General features: G+C 25.0%; 1 protein-coding gene across 1 annotated transcript; it reads left to right on the forward strand.

Annotated features, from left to right (window-relative positions):
• Window positions 1-493: 493 nt before the first annotated feature.
• Window positions 494-22774, forward strand: LOC129981908 (deoxynucleotidyltransferase terminal-interacting protein 2-like). The gene is made up of 7 exons (XM_056092960.1): window positions 494-657; window positions 5240-5390; window positions 9890-10025; window positions 12196-12291; window positions 15734-15898; window positions 17964-18073; window positions 22526-22774. Exons 1-7 carry the CDS (start codon window positions 627-629, stop codon window positions 22683-22685), a joined length of 849 nt encoding a protein of 282 aa, XP_055948935.1. The 5' UTR covers window positions 494-626; the 3' UTR covers window positions 22686-22774.
• The last annotated feature ends 1097 nt before the right edge of the window (window positions 22775-23871 follow it).

Consider the following 23871-nt stretch of genomic DNA (forward strand, 5'->3'; position numbering starts at 1 on the left):
AAGCAATTTAATACCTATTATTACGAAATGTAGATGGATAAAAAAAATGATTAAAGTCTGCAAAATCTGTTTCATGAAAGTACAAATACTTCATAATATTATTATTTTTTATTTATTTTTTAAGCTGAATTTTTTTTTTTTCTTTTATATAGATCTCAAGAGTAATGACTGATAAAAAGATTGCTGAATATGAAACTTATTTAAATGAAGTACTGAGAGAAGATTTGAAAATTGTATTATCACAGCGAGAAAATTTTGCCCAAGAAGTTTTAGAATTGGAACAATTAAAGACTGTTATTGAACGATTGCAAGAAGCTGAGTTGACTAAAGAAACTCTGAAGACACGAGTAGATTTGGGCTGCAATTTTTATGTTCAAGCCAACGTTACAGATACAAAATATATTTTCATTAAAGCAGGGTTAGGTATTTTTGTGCAGTTTACTTTAGAAGAGGCTACGAAATTTATTGATAAAAGAATAGAATTTTTAGACAAGAAAATAAAAAGGACTTTGAAGCAGAGCTCTGAAATTAATGCGCATATTCAACTCATTTTGCAAGGTTTAAGAGAACTACAAAATTTGAATTATACTGCTGACCCACCGAGACGAGAAGTATTGTGAAACATAATGGTTGACACGGATATTTGTTTTATTGATGGTAATATTACTTTTCTTTTATATTTTTTATGGCCTAAATTAAAAAATTGTGTGCAGTTAATATATAATCAACATATGTTGTTTATGTTTACAGCTGATCAATCATTTTAATGATTGTCTAATTATTGACATAGCAATATTGCAGATATTGTCTGAATCATCAGTTTGATAAGTAGATTTATACAAAGATGGAGATATAGCTTACTTATTAGATAATACATTTCAAAGATTGATACACTATCTATATACAATTTATTTTCATTATTCAAATAGGGATGTCGTATTTTACGTGTACTGTGCAAAGATAACTTTCCTAATTCTTTAATTATTTTTAGCCTTTCAGAGCTTCTATTTATGTTCAGTTTTAAAATAGATCATTCATGTTTATTTGTGTAATATATTTTAAGTCTCCATGATTTAAAATTTCATTCAAAATTTTGATTACATAGCAAAAATTATGATTTATTATTTGTTAAAACTCATTTTTTATTGTTAAAAGTTGTTGAATGAAAATGACTAATTGGGAAATTAAAAGCATGGTGAAATGTCCTACATATATACATGTAAATATTATTTCAATTTATATCTGAATGTTACTTTCTTAAATTCATTATTTAGACTGACAAAATGGTGATTGGCCTGTTCTCTGAGAATATTTAATGCATTTAATTTCAATTATGTTTTTATGCTTAACATTCATGTTTTTTTGTTTTTTTTAAGTATTTGAAATCTTAAATGTGATTGGAACTTTTATTGTGCACACTCACCTCCATTTTGAAGTGAAGTAATTTAATGTTAAAGCCTTTCAAGAAATGAACTGCCCTCCTACAACTAATTGCCATGCTTTTAAGTTGTTTTTGTAACTTATCTTTCTTATTCTTCATGTAAAATTTGTAGTTTATTCCAAAATTAAATTGGCATGGTGAAACCATAACTCGCATCAAATAAGCTGAATTGAAACATGTTAGCATGTTATACATTAAATAGTAAACAAAATAATTATCATACCTGATATATGTTTACTAACTGAATAAATTTTAATTAGTGTTTCCATGAAAAGATTTTAGAAGGGGGAAAAATTATTATAGCATTGTCAAAAATATTGAAACAAAAACAGAATGGTCATTGATTAACTTTCAGCAATGAAAGAAAATTTTTTGATTATATATTTTAAAAACAATGAAAACAGTTTGAATTTCTTAGCAATAATGGAAATTGTTACAGATATGCATAGAAATATTTTAAAAATAATTATTAATATTAGCCGCGATCACATTAAGAGACTTTCATTGTATTCTTTTGAGAAAAGAAATAAAGCAGATGTGCTTCTTTGAGTTTTATTATTGAATTAGTGTTTTACAAGTGTCTTTCTCTTATCAGATGAATTTATTTTATATATTATAAAAATTCTCTATCATTTACTATTATTAATTTGGAAATTATGGATTTTATGAAAAATATTTTTTGAAAGAATTTTCAACTGAAATAGCTTGTGGATCAATTGAGCTGATCAAACACAATTTGATACTTTACATGTCTTATGAATTGAGATTGAATATTTTCTTATATAAAATTATTAAGAAGAAAAAAAAAAAACTTAGAAAAAAGTGTTTAAAAAACTATCAATGCAACGCCTATAAATCTCTTATAAAATTAGGAGAAATTTTTTCGTTCTGTAAAATTTTTATAAATATGTTGACCATTAACGAAAATAAGTTAGCCAGAAAATTGCGAAATAAGTAAAGTAATTAGTCTTATTATTTACTTTTTTTCGCTACATTCCTCACCTCATCATGGAATTAACTTAATTAATTTTCTGGAACTTTTTAGAAGAATATACTATTGTTGCTTATTTGTTAGTTTCATATTTTATTTCGATAAATTCTTTCAATCAGAAATCACCCTGCATTTCTAAAACTTTAAAAATTGTAGAAAAGTTCCTTTAATTCCATTAGACGATTTTTTTTCTTGTTAATTTAAAACTTATATGTTTTTTTTTTTTTTTATTCCAATTTACTTTTGCATGTTCAGCCTCACACGAAATTACTTACAATTGAACTATACCGCTTTGAAGCGGCCCTGATCTATGTAAGTTTTTTGTTTTTTTTGTAAGAAAACTTTTTCATTTATTGATTAAAAGACTGTAAAGGGGATGATTTAAATGAAAAAAACCTTCAAAATATCCATACTATTTAAGCAATACGAAGTTTGTTTCTGGAGATTCACTGAACTTTTATAACACCATGGGTCGGAAATTGTTCAAATCCAGTGTTTAAAAAAAGGCTTGTGCTTGTTAATAATAATTGCATAGCAATTAAAATATTTCATAATATTTTCTAATTATTAATTTTAAAAAAAGATAAAATTTTAAAAATATTTTACGTAAATATATATATATATATAAATATATATATATATATATATATATTAATTAAACAAGGTATGGTTGGGATTAATCCTTTGGCTTAAATAAAAATAGAACTTTCCTTGCATATTGGATCACTCAATAGATGGCGCGGGGGCCTACATCTGTTTACATAATTTACCATTAGTTTTTTAAAAACAGGGAATCACAATCGATAGTTTAAAGTTTCCTTGACTGTTGATGGTATGTACTGGCCTTTTCGTTTTTAATTTTAGTGCTATTTTTTGTTTTTATTGTTATTTTTGTTATTGTATTTTTACTTTGTTGTGGTTAATTTCTTCTAATTTGTTGTTTTATATTTCCTTTCTGTTAAAATGGTATATCTCTTGAGCATAATTTCAGGGGATTTTCGGGTCACGAGGAATCATTATTAGACAATGTCTGTATTTCCTCACAGAAAAAATCCCTTTCTTTGAATCCCTGCCTGAGGGTGACCCTTGAAAAAGTCTTCAGGCCGGATTCTTTTTTTTTTTTTTTTTTTTAAATATTTTTTATAATTTTTTTGGTTTAATTTTTATTTGATTTTTTTTTTGTTTTTTCCTATTAACTTGATTCTAATACTTTTGTGTATATATATATATATATATATATATATGTGTGTGTGTGTGTGTGTAAATACTCTTGGCACCAATTTCTGATCCAAAAAAATTGTATCAACAAATTTAATCAACTATTATTTGTAGACAATCCTGTAAAAAGGCAATATTTAATACTTCTTTTTATTGGTGTAAAAACTTTAGCAATATGCAGAAAATTTTAATGATACTGATTAATGTTTTTTTTTAATTATCATAAAAATACATAATTAAAAGATAAAAAAATGCAATTTGTTTCTGCTGATTCTATGAAAATTTCAGATGCTTTGCCCCATGTATCTGAGTATTTCAGCCTAAATTCTAAAAAGAAACAAAAATATCATTATAATGAACAAAGGAAGCTTACAGATTGCATAGATATAACTGGTACAGGGATAATGCAAGCACATACCGAAACTTGAATTGAAAAGGAAGAGAAAATATAAATTGTTATAAAAAATAAGTTTGAAAATAATACAGGAAATAATTATTCAATACAACTGCAGGAATAGAATGCAACTAAACTAGCAATACTAAATATTTAAAATATAGCAAAAATAAATAAATAAAAATAATAAAAAATAAATAAAAATTATTATTACTATAGGGAGTAATTTATTTTTTAAAAAAGGAGTTTAGTAATTAAGTAATTTACTAATTAGCATATATCGGAACTTTTATTATTCATTTTCATTAATAATATCATTATTGAATGGAACTTTATGCCAAAGTGGAGGCACAAAACCGCTTGACAGCAAGGGCAAAAAAAGAAAATTAAGAACTATTTGCTAAAGTGGATGCACAAGAACTGTTTCACTCCTAACAGATTGGTGGTTCATAAAACTCGCAGGGAGAAACAAATGGGTAACCGACTTCGGTGAGCTATCGCTCGCTTTGTTTACTACTTGGCGCCTATCCAGAACATCGTAAGTGCCCTCGGCATTTTTATCTTTATAATGGATCTTGAGTTCAATATATCTAGAAATGCCTGTTTGCAGAAATTTTTAATATCCAATTGGATAAGGAAAGAAATATGGAATTACTAACAACATGTTTTTTTTTAATTGAATAAATTGTTTTCCTGCTCCATTTATTTTTAGCCTCATTTGTATGTTTAGCTTTTCCTTTATTATTTAGTTATTGTTATAGCTTTTTAAAATAAAATTCTAGAAATTAATTGTTTTAAAATTTTAGCTCGGTATTTTTTACTTATTTCCGCATAGGCTTTATTATTATTATTATTTATATCTTTTATTAATTGTGTCATTGTTGTAACAATCTGTAAATGAATGGATAAGAATTTTTTGGAGAGTATGAATGAGCGAGAAAAAATGTTTACATTTTGTTGTTGTTGTCAAGTACTTTTAATCTAAAAGCTTTGCTTTTGAATCCATAATTTTCTCTCTAATTTTTGAATAATCTTTTCTTTTGAACATCAAAATATATACGCTTAAGATGTTTGTGGAATTTTATCTTAAGGGAACTGTTTAAAGTCATGTTTCGAAATAGAATTTATTTTACTTTGCAGGATTTTTAAAAATGCTGCTTATACATCATATAAATTTAAAAATTTTCTTTTTTAGTTCGAGGTAGAATAGAAAACTTGTATACGCCTCAAGAAAATTTGGATGATGAATCTTGCGAAATTCCGAAGTTTAAAATTTCAGCTTTCAAGAAATTTTCTTCTGAAAATGCCCCAAACCCACAGATTAGAGAAAGTTTTCATAACAAAAGGTTTGAAACTCATTTTATTTGTTACTTCTCTGTAAAATAATAATAATACCATAATAATTTACTTTAAATTATTATTGCTTAAGCTTCTTTAGTTCTTTTAATGTTAGCTTTTATTTCAGTTTTATATCATTTCAGATTAATAATTTTTTCGTTTAACATTTTTGAAAAAAAAAAAAAAAATCTATAGGTCTATATGTATGCAGTTTGTCCATTGGACATTTCTAGAAGTGAATAAGTTTATACATATATATGTAATCATTATTAATTATATATATGTAAGCATTATTTTATGTAAAGCAGAATGGAGTTTCGAAGACAGTGAAGAAACTTTTGATTTCGTGACATCGTTTTATTTCATCTTGGAGAAGCACACATTATTTACAAGCAGGAGCGACAAAGCAACACACAAAACACAGAAAGAAGTGAGGGAAAAGCTCTTGAATATTTTATCCCTGGTCTTATATAACATGAGATATAGATAGGGAAAATATTTTTTACATTGCTAATATATTATTAAGATTCTGATAGGGATTTCTGAGGCATGTCAATCACAAGTAAGGGAAACACAGTGATCTTTTAAAAAGAATGTGCTTACTGGACATTTTTCTAGCCCTTCACGGGGAGCGTGAGAATGTGTTGGTGTTTATCCGATTCAGCAATTTTAGAAAGCTTCTCTTGAATTAGAGAAAGTGGAATTGGATCAAGAAATAAGAGAATGAACTTATTATGGGCTAAATTAATATAAAACCTTGGAAATTAATTAAATTGAATTTAGAGTTTAAAATATCATTACAATTCCCCCCCCCCCCCCACCGCAAGACGTGGAAGTTCGTCTGGACCCTCTACACACAGCCATACCTTACAGAGGTGTTCAAGTAAGAAAAATTAAAATTTAAAGGCATATTAAAAGTGATACTCAAGTTTTCCTTACCTTTACATTAATATAAAAATCATTTTGAACAAGATTATGTAAAGCATAAAAAAGATAAAGTGATATCTGTGAAAATATTAGATAAACTTAAATATTCAACAACTTCAAAAATAATATTAAAATATGCAATGTAAAAATGATTTTCTGCAGAAACTCAGTCTGTAAGATTGTGTCTATTTGGTGAGGAAGGTCTCTAAAGAATGCTTGCACACAGTGTCCTTTAAATAGTTGAAAGTTCACAAAAATCATCAAATTGGATGTAAAATAATGGAATAACAAATTGAACTTATATAATAATAAAATATCAACATAGTTCTGATTTTTGTATTTAACACTTGAATCTGAAAATAATATGAGATTCAAAATACTCTTATTATAACATAAATACTCAAAACAAATGATATAAAAATGTGTTAAAAAAAAAAAAACTTAACCCACTAGTTAGTCAATTAGTAGTGAATAGTAAAACCTTATCCACCAATTTCTAGTAGTGAGTGAAACTTTAATGGCCCAAAATTAGAACACCAAGAAGGGGGAGGTAATTCTTATTCTCTACCTATTCTCATCCAGGAATACTTATTTCCAAAGTGAAAAACAACATATCCAGGATTAAAACAGAAAGGGATAGAAATGAATTGTGAGGTTGACCCTATACTCATATCTCAATAAGTATTTGAATTTATGTTGTGATGGCACCTATCACATCATCATCATGAAGAAAAGAAAAACTAACTCTTACGATTGGAGACAATGGGCCAACCTAAGTTGGGATTTATGTGGAAGAAACATGGGAAATAAAAAGATTTTTTTTAAAATTTAAATTATTATTCATGACTTAATTTTAATTTTTCGGGAGGATAATATGTTCTTAATTTTGATACTGTATATCCTAGACACTATATATACTAGACAATATCAGTAACTTTGTTTGTTAATGCATTTGGTTTAGTTATTTCATAATTTACATCTGAAATTTTAGTTACTATTTCATATGGACCTGAAAATACTGGAGATAATTTTCTATGATTTGGGCAATTGAATTCCTCATACATTACAATGTCACCAAGTTTGAATGGAGAATCTATAAGTCTAGCATCATATCTTATTTTATTTTTATCATGATATTTTATTGTATTATCTTTAGCTAATTTTCTGGCTTCTTCTACTGAAGGAAAGAATTGATTTTGAGTTAAGGGAGGAGAATAAGGGAAAGTGCCAAATAACAAATATGCAGGAGGAAATTTTGTAACTGAATGGGGTGTTAAATTATATTCATTGATTACTCGTTCTAAAACTTTAGTCCAAGGAATTTTTGTAGGCGAAGAATTGACCTTACACTTTAATTTAGTTACTATTGACTGGAATCTCTTTCACATTTCCCATTAGTTTGTGGATGATGTGAAGATGTTAACAGATGCTTGACATACATACAAGAAATACATACAAGATGATGCTTACAAGAAATATTTCTCAAGGGTTTAAAAATGTAGCACAAAATAGATTTTTTACATTTTACAAAATAGTAGAATTGCATTTGCTGTTATACTTTCCTATTTTAGTTCTTCTTTTTTTCTCCAACATCTTATTCTTTGCTAAAACTATCAAAATTATTCTTAAGCAATATGAAGCAGTGCATAATTTTTGATGGTTTTTGCATGGCATCCTCATTAGATTCCATGTCTGAAAATGTTGTCCAATAGTTTTATTTTTTTTTTTCAAAAATAGTAATAATTTATTATTAAAAATAATTAGAATTAATTAGTGTGTACCAAATATGTTTGCTCTTAAGGGAAAATAAAATGAATAAATAAATAAAACTAAATTAACCATATGTCAAGTATCAATAGAAAAATAGAAAAGCGAAATAAATAGAAAAGCGAGTTCCTTTACCTTTCTAGAAAAAATCAAAAAGTCACTCTCGCTCTTATTTTTTATGCATCTTTTTGCTATTAATACTATTCAACATTTTGCATCTTCCATAATTTCTTTTGAATAATTACTTCAGTAGTCATTAGTTAAATTTTCTTCTTTTAATATCATTTCTATTAAGTGGTAGATGATAAATGCCAGTTTATGTTATGCATTATGGAATAAAAGTAAATTATTTTTCATTTTTAAAAATATGCAATGTGAATTTTAATTCCTTTTTTTGTATTATTAGTTTTAATATACTTTTTTCGCAATGATGTGATTTGATGTAGATGTTTGTAATATAAACATATTCTGATGGTTCTAAATTTTTTACAAAAATTTTTTAATTGCTTTTGACAAATATGAATTTTTTTCTCATTTTCATATGTATGCAATTAAATTAGTTTTGAAATTGATTTTAATGGAATTACAAAAATTCCAAATTCCTTAATGCAGTTACTAAATCTGTAAACATTTCTGACTTTCTTGGTAAATATTTTGGGCTAAACATAGTATGATGATGTATCTTCTCTTTTTTTCCCTTGAAATATTAATTGTATGAATTTTAATGCTTGTTTAAACTCCATACCTTCCACTTCTTATGTTTATTTTTATTTATTGCAAAATTTATTTTAAATTCACAGATGATATTTCTCATTTGAAAATGAAATCATTAGATTTTTTATTTGAAATTTAATATTTTCTGTATAGATAGACAATGCTGATATCAATCAAATTATTTCTTGTTTGTATATACATATACAATGATATTTTAAAATCTAATTTAAATCTTAATTAATTTTCTAATTTTTTATTTTAAACCAGCCTATGTTAACTTCATTCTAAAATTGTCTCTTATTTCTTGATCAAATTCCATTTTTTTTTTTTTAATTTAATGAATTCTACACATACTCTATAAAACTGCTTACTTCTGTATTTTATCATGCTCCATGAGAAAAGATAAAAATCTTTAATGTTTACAACATTGTTTTGAAGATGACTAAGATTTCCTTTCTGAAATCGACACATGCCAAAGAAATTTCTATCAAAATCTCATAGTAAAATCATTGAAGGTAAAAATTTGCCTCTTTTGCACTTGTATTGCAATGTAAATGGACATCAGTTTTATCATCACTTCTTGTACATTCGGCCACACAACTGCTAAATTATGCTTATGTATTTATGTGATATAACTTTTAACCACTAGGAATTTAAGGCTTTTGTGGAATTAATGGATGTCTCTCTGCTAATTGCCTTATAAACAATTGTATTATCATTTTATTTCTCTTGATGACAGTTGAGAAAATTAACTGTCCAAAGGGTGGTCAAAAATACAAGAACTTATAATGAATTGAAAAGAAATAAAGTATTTTCTTATCTTCAAAGTGTATTTTCAGATTTCTCTGTTGTAATCTGAAGATTCAAATCATTTTAAATAAATATAAAATCTACAACAAGTCAGATTTTTGCAAAGACATTTTAATAGAACCTATGTTAACATATTTTGCCTGATTTAAATTATAGTTATTTCATAAATTTTATTTGTACAAATTTAATTATATATTTTATTTGCCATGTATTTAAAAAATATCTTATTTAATATTGTGTCATTAACTGAGAAGTATATTTTACTATGTCAACATCTTTCTTTTTTTAGCATAAAGCTTGCATCATCTTTGAATGCTGGTGAGGATTATGTGAAGAGCACTTACATAAATTTTGATGCCGACAAAAGTGGCATACAGACTCATGTTAGTAAGCAGAAAGAAGTTATGAAGAAAATGTTAGATGAGGTAATTTAATTTCTTTATTAGCTGCATGTATTTTAGTTTTTTTACATGATCAAATAGAGTTTTTTAATGTGCCATTTTCTTCTCTCAATCACCATTTTTGTTATTGATTTCAAATATTTTATTATAATGTATATAGATTTTTTTCTATGTTAGAAAAGAGAATTATTTTAGTAATAATCTTTCATGTTTTGTTTGCACTATGCAGATTTTTTTTTTGTGTCCTTATTTTGCAATTTATTGAAAGATGTTCTAAATTTGAAGGTGATATTTAACTATTTTAAGAAAAGATCTATGCTTTACTTAAATAACATGATTCACCTAGGCAATTGTCAGTACAAGTTATCTTGAATGTGCCCATTACAAAAGCCTTTTTAATTTCTATCAACTCTATTATCCTTGTTAATTTTTATAATTGAAATTTTGGGAATGTAAACCCTAAATATCAAGTTATACTAATGTTTTAGGATAAATCTATTTTATTCCAATGAAAAATAATATTAATGATTTTTGAAATATTGACACTTAAAAATATCTATTAATATTTTATATTGAAAATATTAGAAATTTCACTTAGATGTTAAATGAATATATAACTTTTATCTTCTTTGGGGGCTTAAATTGGCTCTCTGGAAATAAGAATTTATAAACAGGAAATATGCTATATTATTCTTTAGCAATTTAAGAAGTTTCTCAGCTAAAAATTATTTTGATTTCTTGTTTTTCTGAATCAGAGCAGACTTATTAGAAATGTGCTGCTGAATAGTTCTGAGACAGCAGTCTGAATACTATTCTACTGAGTTATGAGTGAATGCAGTTGTAAAGATTTATTATGTGCTTGTATTGTGATATCTTGAGATCACCAAATTCTACAATTGAACGAATATCTTTCTTGATTGATTATTTGGCCTCAAATTGAGCCAAATGTTTCACCCACAAGTACTTTTTATTTGATGAACAGGCTTATTCATTATTAATTTCTTAATCATCCTTTAATTTTTCATTTATCATCATTTAACATGCAAGACCTATTAGACTGGCTATCTTCATCTAAAATTTTTGTGCAAACTATCAGTTTGTATATTATTGCATTAACCATTGTATATTATTTCAAATATTCAAATACATTCATCTGTATCAAACTATAATTTGTTATTTGAAGATTTCTTTTTTATTATGCTTTATTAATGTTTTGAAAATGGTTATATCTTTAATTCATGTAGATGAAAATATAGAATGATTAATTTTATATTTTCATCTTTTTGAATTAAAGATATCTATGTAGATGAAATTCAAGGATATCTATGTAAATATATCCATTACCCCCCCCCATAAAATAGTATCAGTTGAATCCATTTTAAAAAATCTCTATATTAATATTGGATATGTTTTATACATCTAACATTAGTTTGATTTATTATTTAAAGAATGGCATTCAACTTTCAAAATTCAATTGTAGTATTACTTATATTCTTATAATTTCTTGTAATATTCTTGTAATTTCATCTTGTTAATACAGTTGATAATTTCAAAAGAAATAAGAAGCAAAATAGAAAAATATTTTAAGTTTTTTATATATAGTTTGAGAGTTATTCAGATCCTAAATTTTGTTTACTGTTGTATTTTGATTTTCAAGAGAGGAAGTTCTTATTGAATGCTTATTTTTTTCTGCTATAAAGTATAGAATTTTGATACAATGAAGAAATTTCATTACAAAATAAATGTTTTAATATGAAAGAATAATTTTCTATATATAGCATGAAAATTTATCTTTTTGATTTGGGAATAAAAAAGGCTTATATAAATGTTATTGCTTTCTCTAATCATTACAGCATAGAAAAAATGTGGGTTTCTGCAATTTTTTTTTTTTTTTAATTTAAAAATGTCAGAAGGTCTTGAATCACAGTCTATTGTTTAAAAATATGATCCAGAATGATATATATTTTTGTAAAATATTAACTTTCACACTAAGTAGACATCATTTTTATTAGCATATTTAATATTATTAGGTACATTGTTTATTAAAGCTTTAAAAATGCGATAAACAATATTTTTTAAAGTCCTTTAGCTATTATGATGTGATTTTTTTTGTTTTTGAATGCACAGAATATTGTTGGATTTGATTCAAAATTTTTCTTTTTTAGTACTTCATATTGATAATATTATTTTACAGAATTTGAAGAAAAGCATTGTTTGTCAACCTGATTTTGACAAGCACGAAGGTGTCCCAACTATTCAGAGTCGTCGACAAAAAAGAAAAGAAGCAGCAGTAAGCTATATTTTAATAGCGGTGATACAAATCCATAAGATTATGAGCTAGTAATATATATATATATATATATATATCGAAAAAATTGTCTGAAATTGGAAATTTGAATGTGTATTGTGAACAAACTAAAGAGTTTTATTTTTTTCCCTATGTATTTAAGAAACTTAATGTTTAAAATTAATTCTAAATGTTTTCTAAGCTGTTAAATATCATAAAAAAATGTTTTAAATTCCATTTTAATAAATAATTTTAAAATTAAGGTATGATTATAAAAATTCTTTGAATATAAAAAAAAAAGCCATTATTAAGGTTTTGAATAATGGCTCTTTATTTATTTTTATTTAAAATTTTAATAATTATATTTAAAATAATTCTAAAAAAGTTCATTTGCTAATATTCTTGAATATTCTATTTTTAATGTTAATTGCTTAGTTATTATCCATAACAATAATTCTCATTTATGCTAAATTAGCCATCTCTGGTGACAGCTGATTCCAAAGTTACTAAATTTTTAATGAAATATTTTGCATATCTTGCAAATTATTTTTAATCTAAAATTTGATTGACATTTAAAATACTTTATTTCAAAACTCTTACACTTTTTTATTTTTTTAACAATGTAGTTTATTGTTTTTTTAATGTGTGGTATCTAACTTCAACTGATATAAAAACTTATTTTTTGGAAGTAAACATTTTTGTTATTTAAAATTTAAAAATAGAATATAGAATCATTGAGCATTGAAATTTTATGTGTACTACAAATTTTTTCATAGAGAATATATTTTATAGTTTCGAATAGAAGAAAATATTTTTCATAGTTTATGTAATAACTTAGAAGAGTAATAAATAAAAAATTCTCTGATGCAATAAAATATTCTGTAAATTATAAGGAAGTTATTTTCATGTGATAAGGAGAAAAATATATTTTTATATTCTCAATTATATTTCATTAAAGAGTAGCAGGGTTTAAAAGTGCAGGTACTTTCAAAAACTTCATTATTGATTATTTGTGATCACTAAAATCCTTATCGCAAAGTTAAATATCAGACCTTAGTTATAAGTACAGCAAATTTCAAAAAGTATATTAAAACATATTCATTATGGAAAAATTAGGAGTTAACTTATTACATTCATGATCAACAATATACAAAGAAAAACCAGAATGAAATTTCAGAAGCAATAATGAAAATAATTTGAGTTTTCCTTCAGTTATGAAATATATCATTGTGAATTATGCTTAAAATTTTTTAAAAAAATTAATTAAAAATTGGAGAAAAATAATGCAAAAGTATTTTTCATTGAAAAGATATTATAAAAATTATTTTTTGTTGCAATATTTCTGAAGTCATCATGGAAAAATGCTAAATGTTGTTTTATTTTTAATTAATTAAAATTAACACACACTCCAAAGTGGACTGTTATGTTGAGTTTGGCACTCTAGCTCAGAGAGTCTGGCTTATAGAGCACCAGTGTGTACACATATTCATCTTTATTATTAGTCGTGATGATTTAAGCAAAGTAGATTTCAGGAAAGCAGGCAATACTTTTACTTGAATCTGGAAAGAACTGTAAAATATTTCAGTTCATATTTAAAATATTTTTTACGTGAACATAACAAGAATGCTAATTTTATATTGTTTTAGGTTAGGATTGTTAAACTTTGTTAAAGTGTATCCAGTTTTTTGCAAATTTTAGAGGTATTGATGGGGGGGGGGATTGAAATGCCTAATAAAATAAACAGAATGATGTAAGGCTTCTAAATATGAGTCGTACATGTATCAAATTTTGAAGCTTAAAAATATTTTGCTGAATAAGACCTTGAAACAAATTTTTATATTTAATAAAAATTTTTGGGGATGATTAATTTTGCCAGATCAATTGGTTGAGAAAGGTAGTTAGTATTTAATATTTACTTATTATAATGAAATGAAGGGGGGGAAAATGAGTATAAGCTTGTATTTGAAGTATTTTCTTAATTTTGATTGGAATCTATAAAGAACCACTAACATGTATATATTTTGTTTTGCGTACAGAATATTCTTGCTTTATTTTATTGCTTTCATTAATCTGAAAACGAGGATGTTGGGTGGCGGGTTACTTCTGCTTTTGTGATATTATTTGATTTAGTATGCTTATTCATTACTTTGATAAGAAAAACTAAAAACTAAAAAAAAAAACTTGTGAAATGAAGAGGTAAAACAGAATTTGAATGCATTTGTATTTGATTTATTTTATACATGCTAAAAAAAAAAGAATATGATTTTGTTGAAAAGTTATGCTAAAAGAATAACTTTAATTTCAGACATCTTTTTGAATTTATATTTTTTAAATAATTGTAAGTAAACAATTACACTTTCTAAAATACTTTTAAAAAATGCATTTGATCCAAATGTCTTGTCATAAAACAGAAGTAATGGAACATTTAATACATTTTTTTACTGCTATAATTTATTGCAAATGTTTCTTAAATGCTTTATATACTTTTTATGAACCGTCTCTAAATTTCCAACTGTTAAGCTAATGTTAATTTTAATTTGGAGAGCCTCTTTTCTTCAATAAGATATTTTTTTATTATATTTCTTGTGAAACAAATAATAATTTTTTTTGGGTTATTTTGTTTATGGGAGTATTTTTTGATAAATAATGTAATTTTAACATCATAATTAAAATGAAATTATTTATTAATATCAAATTATGCTGAAGGAATTGATTTTGAAATCAATTGATGCTGTTATGTTATTACTATAAATCATAAGTGTTCAGTCTATTTTATTTTACTGTAGATACTTTTACTGTAAAGTTTCTGTAAGTTTCTACTGTAGATAGATATTTTATTTTACTGTAGATACTGATCAAATTTAATGAATAAAGTAGAAACTTTAAGTTCTCCCTACTGAATTAGATATTTATTTTAATATATTTTTTTTAGTTGGATGACCATTCTATTTTACTGTATTTCAATATAATTTAGTTCTATACTACATGCAGCTTTAATACTCATAATTCGTGCTATTATCTCATTTCTGCAGATTACTGATCTATATTATGTATTGTGTTCATGATTAGTGCACATATATTTCCTATTACGAGAGGCAAACATTTCATGTTCCATTTTTTAAAAACAATCAAAGACTTTGTAAGGGGAGTATATGTATATTTTATGCATTTTAATTATGCACATTATTAAAGTGCGTGATATGTACAAAAATAAGAATATATATTAAAAAAAAAAAATATATCAATTATACACATGATGAAACGTAAAAGTTGCATATTTTTTTATATATGTGAAAAAAAAAAATTATGATAAAAGTATAAGTTTATTTAGTAAAAGTTTTAAAAAAGTAAAAGTATAATTTTTAAAAACTGTTTAGATTTTCATAATAATTTTTGGAAGAAGACACATGTCTTATATTTTAATGATGGTGATTTATTTTTATAGAAAGAAAGAGACAAAACTAAAGGATTTGATTGGTATAATATGGCTGCTCCTGAGATGACTGATGAAAAACAGAATGACTTGCTAGTACTGAAGATGAGGCAAGCTTTAGATCCAAAACATTTTTACAAAAGGAGTGCCAACAAAACTAATCCTAAATTTTTCCAAGTAAGTTTGTTTTGATTTGTGTTTTGAGCTAAGCATTTAGTAAGAAATTCACTTCATTATTAATTTCTTTTCTAAATATTTTAGTTAAACTTATATTTTTGATTTGATAAAAAAAAAAAAAAAAAACTTTAAAGGTTATTTTATTATATCATTGGAAAATTTCTCTTTACATTCCTCAGATGATATTTGCTTTAATTAATTAGCATTCTGTCCATTTTTAATTTACGTACAATGGCTGTTTTTAACTGTAGATAATAAGTTTCAGTTCTGAAGTCATATAAAGGGTATAAATCAAGGCATCTATATTAAAAATGTTTTTAAAATTTACAAATAATGATGAAACATATAATTTCTTTTTTTATGATAAAAAAATAAAAATTAAATGACAAATTCTTTTGTAAAACCATAATATTTTATTGATAATAGATAAGTATACAAATCACTATAGTTTGCTGCTGGTAGTCATTGACTGATTAGTCAAACTAAAAAATATAGCGTTTTCAATTCTTAAAAATAAACAATTATCATTTTTATATCCTTGTTCTTTGCTATATTATTTTTAAAAATCTAAATATGAATTTTAAAAGCATGTACATTTTTGATTAAATTTTAATTAAGTTATTTATCTAAGTACACATAATTTATCTACTAATATAATTTTCTGTGAACTGTGAAATTTTTAAATAATATCAATAAATTATTATTTAAATAATGTTATCTGTTTTGTCTTTAAATAATATTAAATATTTAAATATTAAATTATCGAAAGATAAACAAATAGCAATTTATAAAACGTAAAAGTTCTTAGAATTTTAATAAAGAAACTAACAAAAAAAGAATTTCTAATTTTTTCTTCATTTTCTTAATGAAAGCAATTATACATAGCTAATTATGCATGTGCATCATTTGTGAATTTACTAACAATGTACTAAAAAAAAGGGGGATATTTATATTGGGAAGAAAGTGTTCTTAACAGGTTTTTGAACATAATCTTCTGTAGACACCATTTCAAAATTATTTTCACTTTTATTCATAGAAGTAAAAAATTTAAATAGATTGTTGAAAAAAATTGCAAACTGTATTAGATAATTTGTAGCACTTTCATAGAGTTCCTTGCCTTCTAGATATAGTTTTTTGTTCATATTGATAAAATAATTGGTTCAGTTTCTGCTGATTAGTGAAATAATTTGTCAAAATGTTCTCATTCATTTTAAAAAATTACTGAATTTCAACATCATTTAGATGACTTAATGAAGAGTTACTACTTTCTCCTTTGTATCATTCAGTGTCAGTTTGCTCTTTTTTTTGTGATTAATACGGAAGCTTCTAAAATTTCATATACAAATCAGCTTGAGCAAAATAATTTTAAAAAAAATAATACTGGATAACCATATGTAACACCCTAACACATCGAATGCTTGTATTGCTAATACTATAAAATAGGAACTGTCTAGAATATCCCTCATTTTGAGCAATTTTTCTCTAACATCTTTCTGAGTAGTATGTCCCATCATACATTGGACCTGTTAAGCAAGCAACATCACTATTACTTCATGAGAAGCAAGAGTCTGCCTTAATCTTTCTTCTTGAAGTTTCTCCTTCTTTTACTAAAATATGAGATGTGCTATTAAAAATTTGATTAAAAGACATTGGAATGAAAAATTAAATCAAGCTAAAAATCTGTTTAAACAGCTCTATTGAAGAAATTTTAAGTAAATATTAAAAGAAGCTGATGAGTGTTTTTTTTTTAACGAAGATAATACAACTGGGTATTTTTGTTAATTTTTTTATGCTGACTGATTTTCTTTCTGTGCTTAATTTAAGGCACTTAAATTATGAATAACTTTAGTGATCTTTCAACATTTTCTATTGTGTAATATTAAAATAAATATAAGAAAAAGATGAAATGCTGTTCAAAATAAATACAAATGTGTTATTATTATTATTCTATTAAAAAATAGAATGCTTCCTTAGTAGGAAGCAAAATTGAATTATGTGAAGCAATTTTGTATCTTATTGAAAATCTAAAAATGATTAAAATTACTTTATCTTTTTTTCCCTCTAGGTTGGAACATTTGTGGAATCTCCCATTGAATTTTACAGTTCACGTATACCTAAGAAACAGAGAAAACAAACTCTTGTTGATGAACTGTTAGCAGATGCCGAATTTCGACAGTGAGTAATTTTATAATTATGAATAATTTTAGCATGTGTGATATTCAGACTATTAAGCTTATAAATGCATGCTGCTTTACATGCTTTTTTAAAACTAAAACTTGTTCCTTTTTTGCAAATGTGAAATGTACATAAGATAATTACATAGTACTAAGGCTTTACATTCCCTTCTGGCCTTACTTGCTTACCTCATGAGTTTTTGGGTCATATTGTAATCCTGATTAGTTTGCCATATAGTTATACATTTCTTTTAGTAATTAGAAATTGGCATTTATTAGTAAATTTAATTTATTTAAAATTTTATTAACTTTTAACTATTCATTTTCAGCAATTACTTAAAATTTCATAATTAATAATTCAATTTTTAAATTAATATTTTTTAGTAATATACATATATATACTAGAAAAAATTAGAAAACTGAAATATATAATTGTAAGATGTTTAAAAATCAAAATTATTTTCATTTATCAGAAATTGGTCATTTAAAAATTCTTGGTCATATATAACTGTCCCATTTTGCTTTATTTATTGTCATATCACTAAACAAATGAAGGGAAATTACTTTCATTTGAATTTGTATGACTTATTGGTGTCAGAAAGAATGGATTATTTAAAGTGTAAAATATGTCTCACCATTAGAGAAATGCATGCATTTTGTCTCTATAATAGTTATGCTATAATTTGATTACAATCAAGATAGTTCCATTATACCTTTTATATGAACTAAATTTTGCAATTACATTATTATGCATCTTCACTTTAAATTCAATATTTATGGTAGCACTGTTGTTGCTGTCAAGGAATTTAAAAATTTTCCAAGAAATATCAATATCATTAAGATCATCTCTAAATCATCATCAACAACATTATTGACTACTGCTTCTCTAAACTAAACTAAACTGTTATTTGATTACTAATTAATAAAAGACTTGTTAGAAATATAATATTTTGGCCTTTTTCTTTTTAATTTCCATTTATAATTGAAATTCCAACACTTTAACTCATTTTGTTTAAAAAGTCCAACTTAATTCTTTTTTTTTTTGGGGGGGGGGACTTTTTACTGATTCAAATTTGCAAACTGCTGCCCAATAATTAATTTGACCCTGTTTTGCAGTCATATAAATGCTTCATATAGAAAAAGTTTTCTCTACCATAATAATCTAATTTGGATGTTTTTCACTATAAATAATATGATTTGCAGAGCTTCAGCCACAGTATAAGCTCACATATTACATTCTTGAGGAATTCTGTTTTTTAGTAAATTAAAAATATTTTTATAATTTATAAAAGTACATTTTAATATTAACACATTAAATTGAGTATTAACAGTTCATTGCATTAATCAAATTTTTTTCTTATTTTTGATAAATTCATTTCATATCAGAAACAATGGATATATCATGAGTAGAGATATTTTCCTTATTCAGTTTTAAAAGAATTGTAATGTTATTTTTCAGAACTGTTTTATTAATGTATTATATTTGAATAATGCTTCTTAAAATTGTTTTCCTTTACAAGTACACAATGTGAAAAAAAAAAAAAAATTGTATACAGTGTAATATAGCCTTATTAAATGCAATGTATTTCTCCAAATTTTGACATGGGGAAAAATTTTTTTTCCAAATTTTATTTATAACATGTTTTAACTAAAAATAAAGGAGAATATGTGATAAATACTGAAAAGTAGGAATTTGTACTTTGGAGCAATTTATTTGATTAAGAATTAAGTGAGATTTAGGCCCCCCCGACCCCCCCCCCCTCCTCCAAGGATTGCGTCTAAAAATGATTTTAATATTTTAGAAATCAGGAAATTATTTTTTTTATTGGTACTTATTTAGTTGATTTTTTAACAATTTTTTGCAAAACATTTAATTGTTTGCTAAATATTTAGCTAAGAAAGAACGATTCTCTTTATTATTTGCACAAGACTTGAGGAATAAAAAAAAATAATTAAAGTACTAGGAAAGATATTGTGCTATTAGGAGAGATTACCCAGACATTTATGATTTTAATGATGCCATGATTGTTTGAGCTATAAATTTTGAATCCTGAAATTTTTACACTCCTTCTGTTTTTAGAATGCTCCTTTTCATGTTTTCATTGGAGAGATTTTTTTTTTTTTTTTTTTTTTTGCTTTTATGTATCCTGGTAATGTTTAGTCTATCTATAATCAGTTTACCCAATCAAGTCATCATTCCAAAAAACTCCTCTTTATACTCCAGAGGTGTTCTTTTCTTGATTTTGATCTATAGTTTTTAGATGTATCAATTGTTTAAACATTATAATATGTAATTCTGATATCCAAAATAAAAATTGAACCAGTTTCCTTTTGAATGTTAACATTTTTTTTTTTGATATTGTAAAAAATTTGTTGGCACTTATCTTAAATCATTTTTAAAGCAATGCTTTTGCATATTCATAATCTTGAGCCTCTTCATCTGTATCTTTAACATTATTTACAGTAACTTTATTATTTGGGGGAAAAACAAAGAAACAAAAATTAATGCACAACTTTCTTTGTTTTTGAACTTTGGCTGCCTTTCAGTTACTTATATTTCTTTCCCTTTCAGAAATATGTTTTTCAACTGAAAATCCTTACTTTTCCCCCTTTATTTCCTTTCTTTTGTTAATAAAGGATTATAAATTATCTTTTCATCAACATCTCAACACAATCTGCACTTTTAAATTGCATCCTTTTTTCTCCCTTTAATTTTTAAAATTTTTACTTTTAGTATTTACTTATTTCTCCAATTAATTCTCATAATTTAAAATATAAACTATACAAAAAATAGCCATAAAACCATTTAAATTTTCAAATTATTTCAAAATTATAATAGAATTCCACAGCAAGAATATTCATTTTTAGTCAGGGTTGATTTATTCTTTAATTTAGCAAGGATTTGTTATTTCTGTTTAACTATTCATTTAACCTTAATGAATTAATGATAGGTTAAGAAATTTCCTACCCCAAAATGATGACTATTTTTATTATGTTCATTTAATTTTAGTTATTTATTTAGTTTAGTTAGTTTATCTACTATAAATGAATATTTCTACTATAAAATAATCCATTGATGTTTCAAAAGATTAATCTTTATACCATCTCTATCTTGTCATTTTAATGTTGCCATGTTTTGTGGGACATTTTGTGAAAGATTGTTAACATAGCATTAGTTAGCGCTTGTTGTGCAGTGACTTTAACTCACCTGTGCTGTTAGCTGCACTTTCCTAGTCTCATAGAATTTAAGCTTCACAACGATTCATAAAAGACATTGTGACATGAGTTAGTGTCACAGAGAAATGAAGATTGTTATGTGAAATATTTTCTGCTATGCTAGCAATGTTCCATAGAACTTAATAGTGCATTATGTTTTGATATTATTCCTGTGCATGATGCTCAGATGAATGCTTTAGAACATTAATGGATTATATGCAGGCTCATATATATATATATATTATTTGATCTTCCAGTATTAACATTCTTTTTAAAAAAAAATATTAAAAAAAGTCTTATCTTATGGCTTTTTATTCATTGGTATTCTGACGTCAGAGTAAATCCTGTTACAGAAATCTCAGCATGATTTCATATTTTATGAGAAACGATGTGGAAGGAAGGAAGTCTCATAACCAGAGACATAAATACTTTGGCAATTTGCTGTGGATCACTGATTCTTATCCATTTAGTTGCTCATTTTTTAAACCTAATTTACATATCATATGAAAACGTTTTGGTAGTTTTATGTCACAATAATGGAATACATTGAATTTATAATAACAATGGCAAAAATATTAAACACATATAATAACATTATAACTATGAAGGGAAAAAAATGAGAAACAATTACTAGCATGATAGACATATACAATCATTTGAGACAATTGCAATTGATCCCCGATATTAATTTTGAAAATTCAATTAATCTTTTGAACAGACTTGCAGACCTTTTCTTTTCTGATGTTTTTGATCTTATACAAATGAAAATGAAACACATTCATTGCTCTCATTTTATAGACACTATGAAAATTATAGTAACAACCTATTATCACTTTTTTCTTCTTTCTCCTCCTTTGTTTCTAAATTCTTTTTTTTAGCTGTATTTTTTTTTATCTCCAAAAATAAAACATCCTATATTTACATGTTATTAAACTTTTTCTCTATCTCTTATAAATAAGTTACTCTTATGATTATTGCTTTTCATACAAGAAAACATAAATTTACTATTCTTGAATGCCATGTTTGCTGATAATACAGCAGATTAAATATGCATTAAATTCCACTAATTTAATACTGTTAAAATTAAGAAAACTTGGTATCTGACCTGGATGAAGAGCAGTCAAATTTGGCTGGCTCAGTTCTGCGCTAAGGTGCCCCTTGCTTCTTTGCAATACTTTTATTTTTCGATAAATGTTTTTTAAAGATTTAAATAATTAAAACGCTTTTTATATTTTAGGTATCAGAAGAAGAAATTTACTGAAATTCAGCAATCACAACTTCCAAAGTATGTTCGAAAAAAGAAAATAACGCACAGACAAAGAGTAGAAGCCAGAAATGCTGAAATTCAGAAAAAGAGTAAAAAGAATAAAAAAGAATTTAAGAAAAGAAAGAATTGAAAGAAAAATTAAATTATTTCTGTATAAAGATAATTATTAAAATGCTGTACTTCTGGTATTAACTTTTTAATAAAAGTGTTTTCATTTAATTTGTTCTATTTATTTTATTTAATAATAGTTATTTAAATTTTTTTCAATATAAATTTTGGCAATACTTGTGAGAAATTTTATTATGCTAGAGTAGATGATTTTCATACATTAATTATCAGAAAACAATTGAATACAATGGAATTTATATTTGTTAATGCAATGTTAACATAATTTTACTTACATGACTAGGTTTGAATTATTTTGTACACTGAATTTATATTATTTTATTTATGAAATGTCATATTTCAATTGCTTGTTCTTGTTCTGTTGCTCCAGTTAATTATGGCACACATATTATAGCAAAATGCATTTTTTAAACTCCGTTTCAGTTAAGATTTATTTTTAATTTTATAAATTCTGCTACTGTAGAAAAATGCTTGATTATTTTGGAGCAGGTTTTTAAATTTTGCAGTATGAATCTATTTTTCAATTGCATATTTAGTGTATCAGTTCATTTATCAAACTGATATATCATTCAACAAAGTTTTAACAAATAAAGGTTATAATGTATAAAAGAAAAGTTTCTGCGATAATCTCCAGTTATTCAAAATAAAAGAATAATTTAAATAGGTAATCAATCTTGTATTTTTAAATAAAAATGCACATGTAATTGTGATAATCAGAATTTAATTTTAAAAACTTATCAATATCTTTCTATAGTCTATAATTTAACTTACAACTGAATAATTCTGCAGACGCTTCTAAAGGAAAGAACTGAATAACTCAATTTAATCATGAAACCAAATAATGCTGTAGATTCTTCTAAAGGGCGGGAAATAATAATAATAAAAAAAAAAACTGAATAATTCAATTCAAACTAAACTATGCAATCCTTTGAAGTGCACCAATCTCGTGGCGCCATCTGTTGATAAAAAACGCGTTTAATATTATTGATGCTTTTATTATTTCTAAATGCATGGAAGTTTAATATGAAGTATTAATCTCTTTATTGTTTAATGTGTAATGAATTTTTTTTCAGATTAAATATAATGCATAAAATATGTTCTACTTTTTCCTCTCCAATCTACATATTTAATAAAAACGTATTGTTAGAGAAATATTCACTAAAATTTTGCATCCATTTGATAGGTATGTT

This window comes from Argiope bruennichi, chromosome 8 (genome assembly GCF_947563725.1).
Source record: "Argiope bruennichi chromosome 8, qqArgBrue1.1, whole genome shotgun sequence".
Classification (NCBI taxonomy): domain Eukaryota; kingdom Metazoa; phylum Arthropoda; class Arachnida; order Araneae; family Araneidae; genus Argiope; species Argiope bruennichi.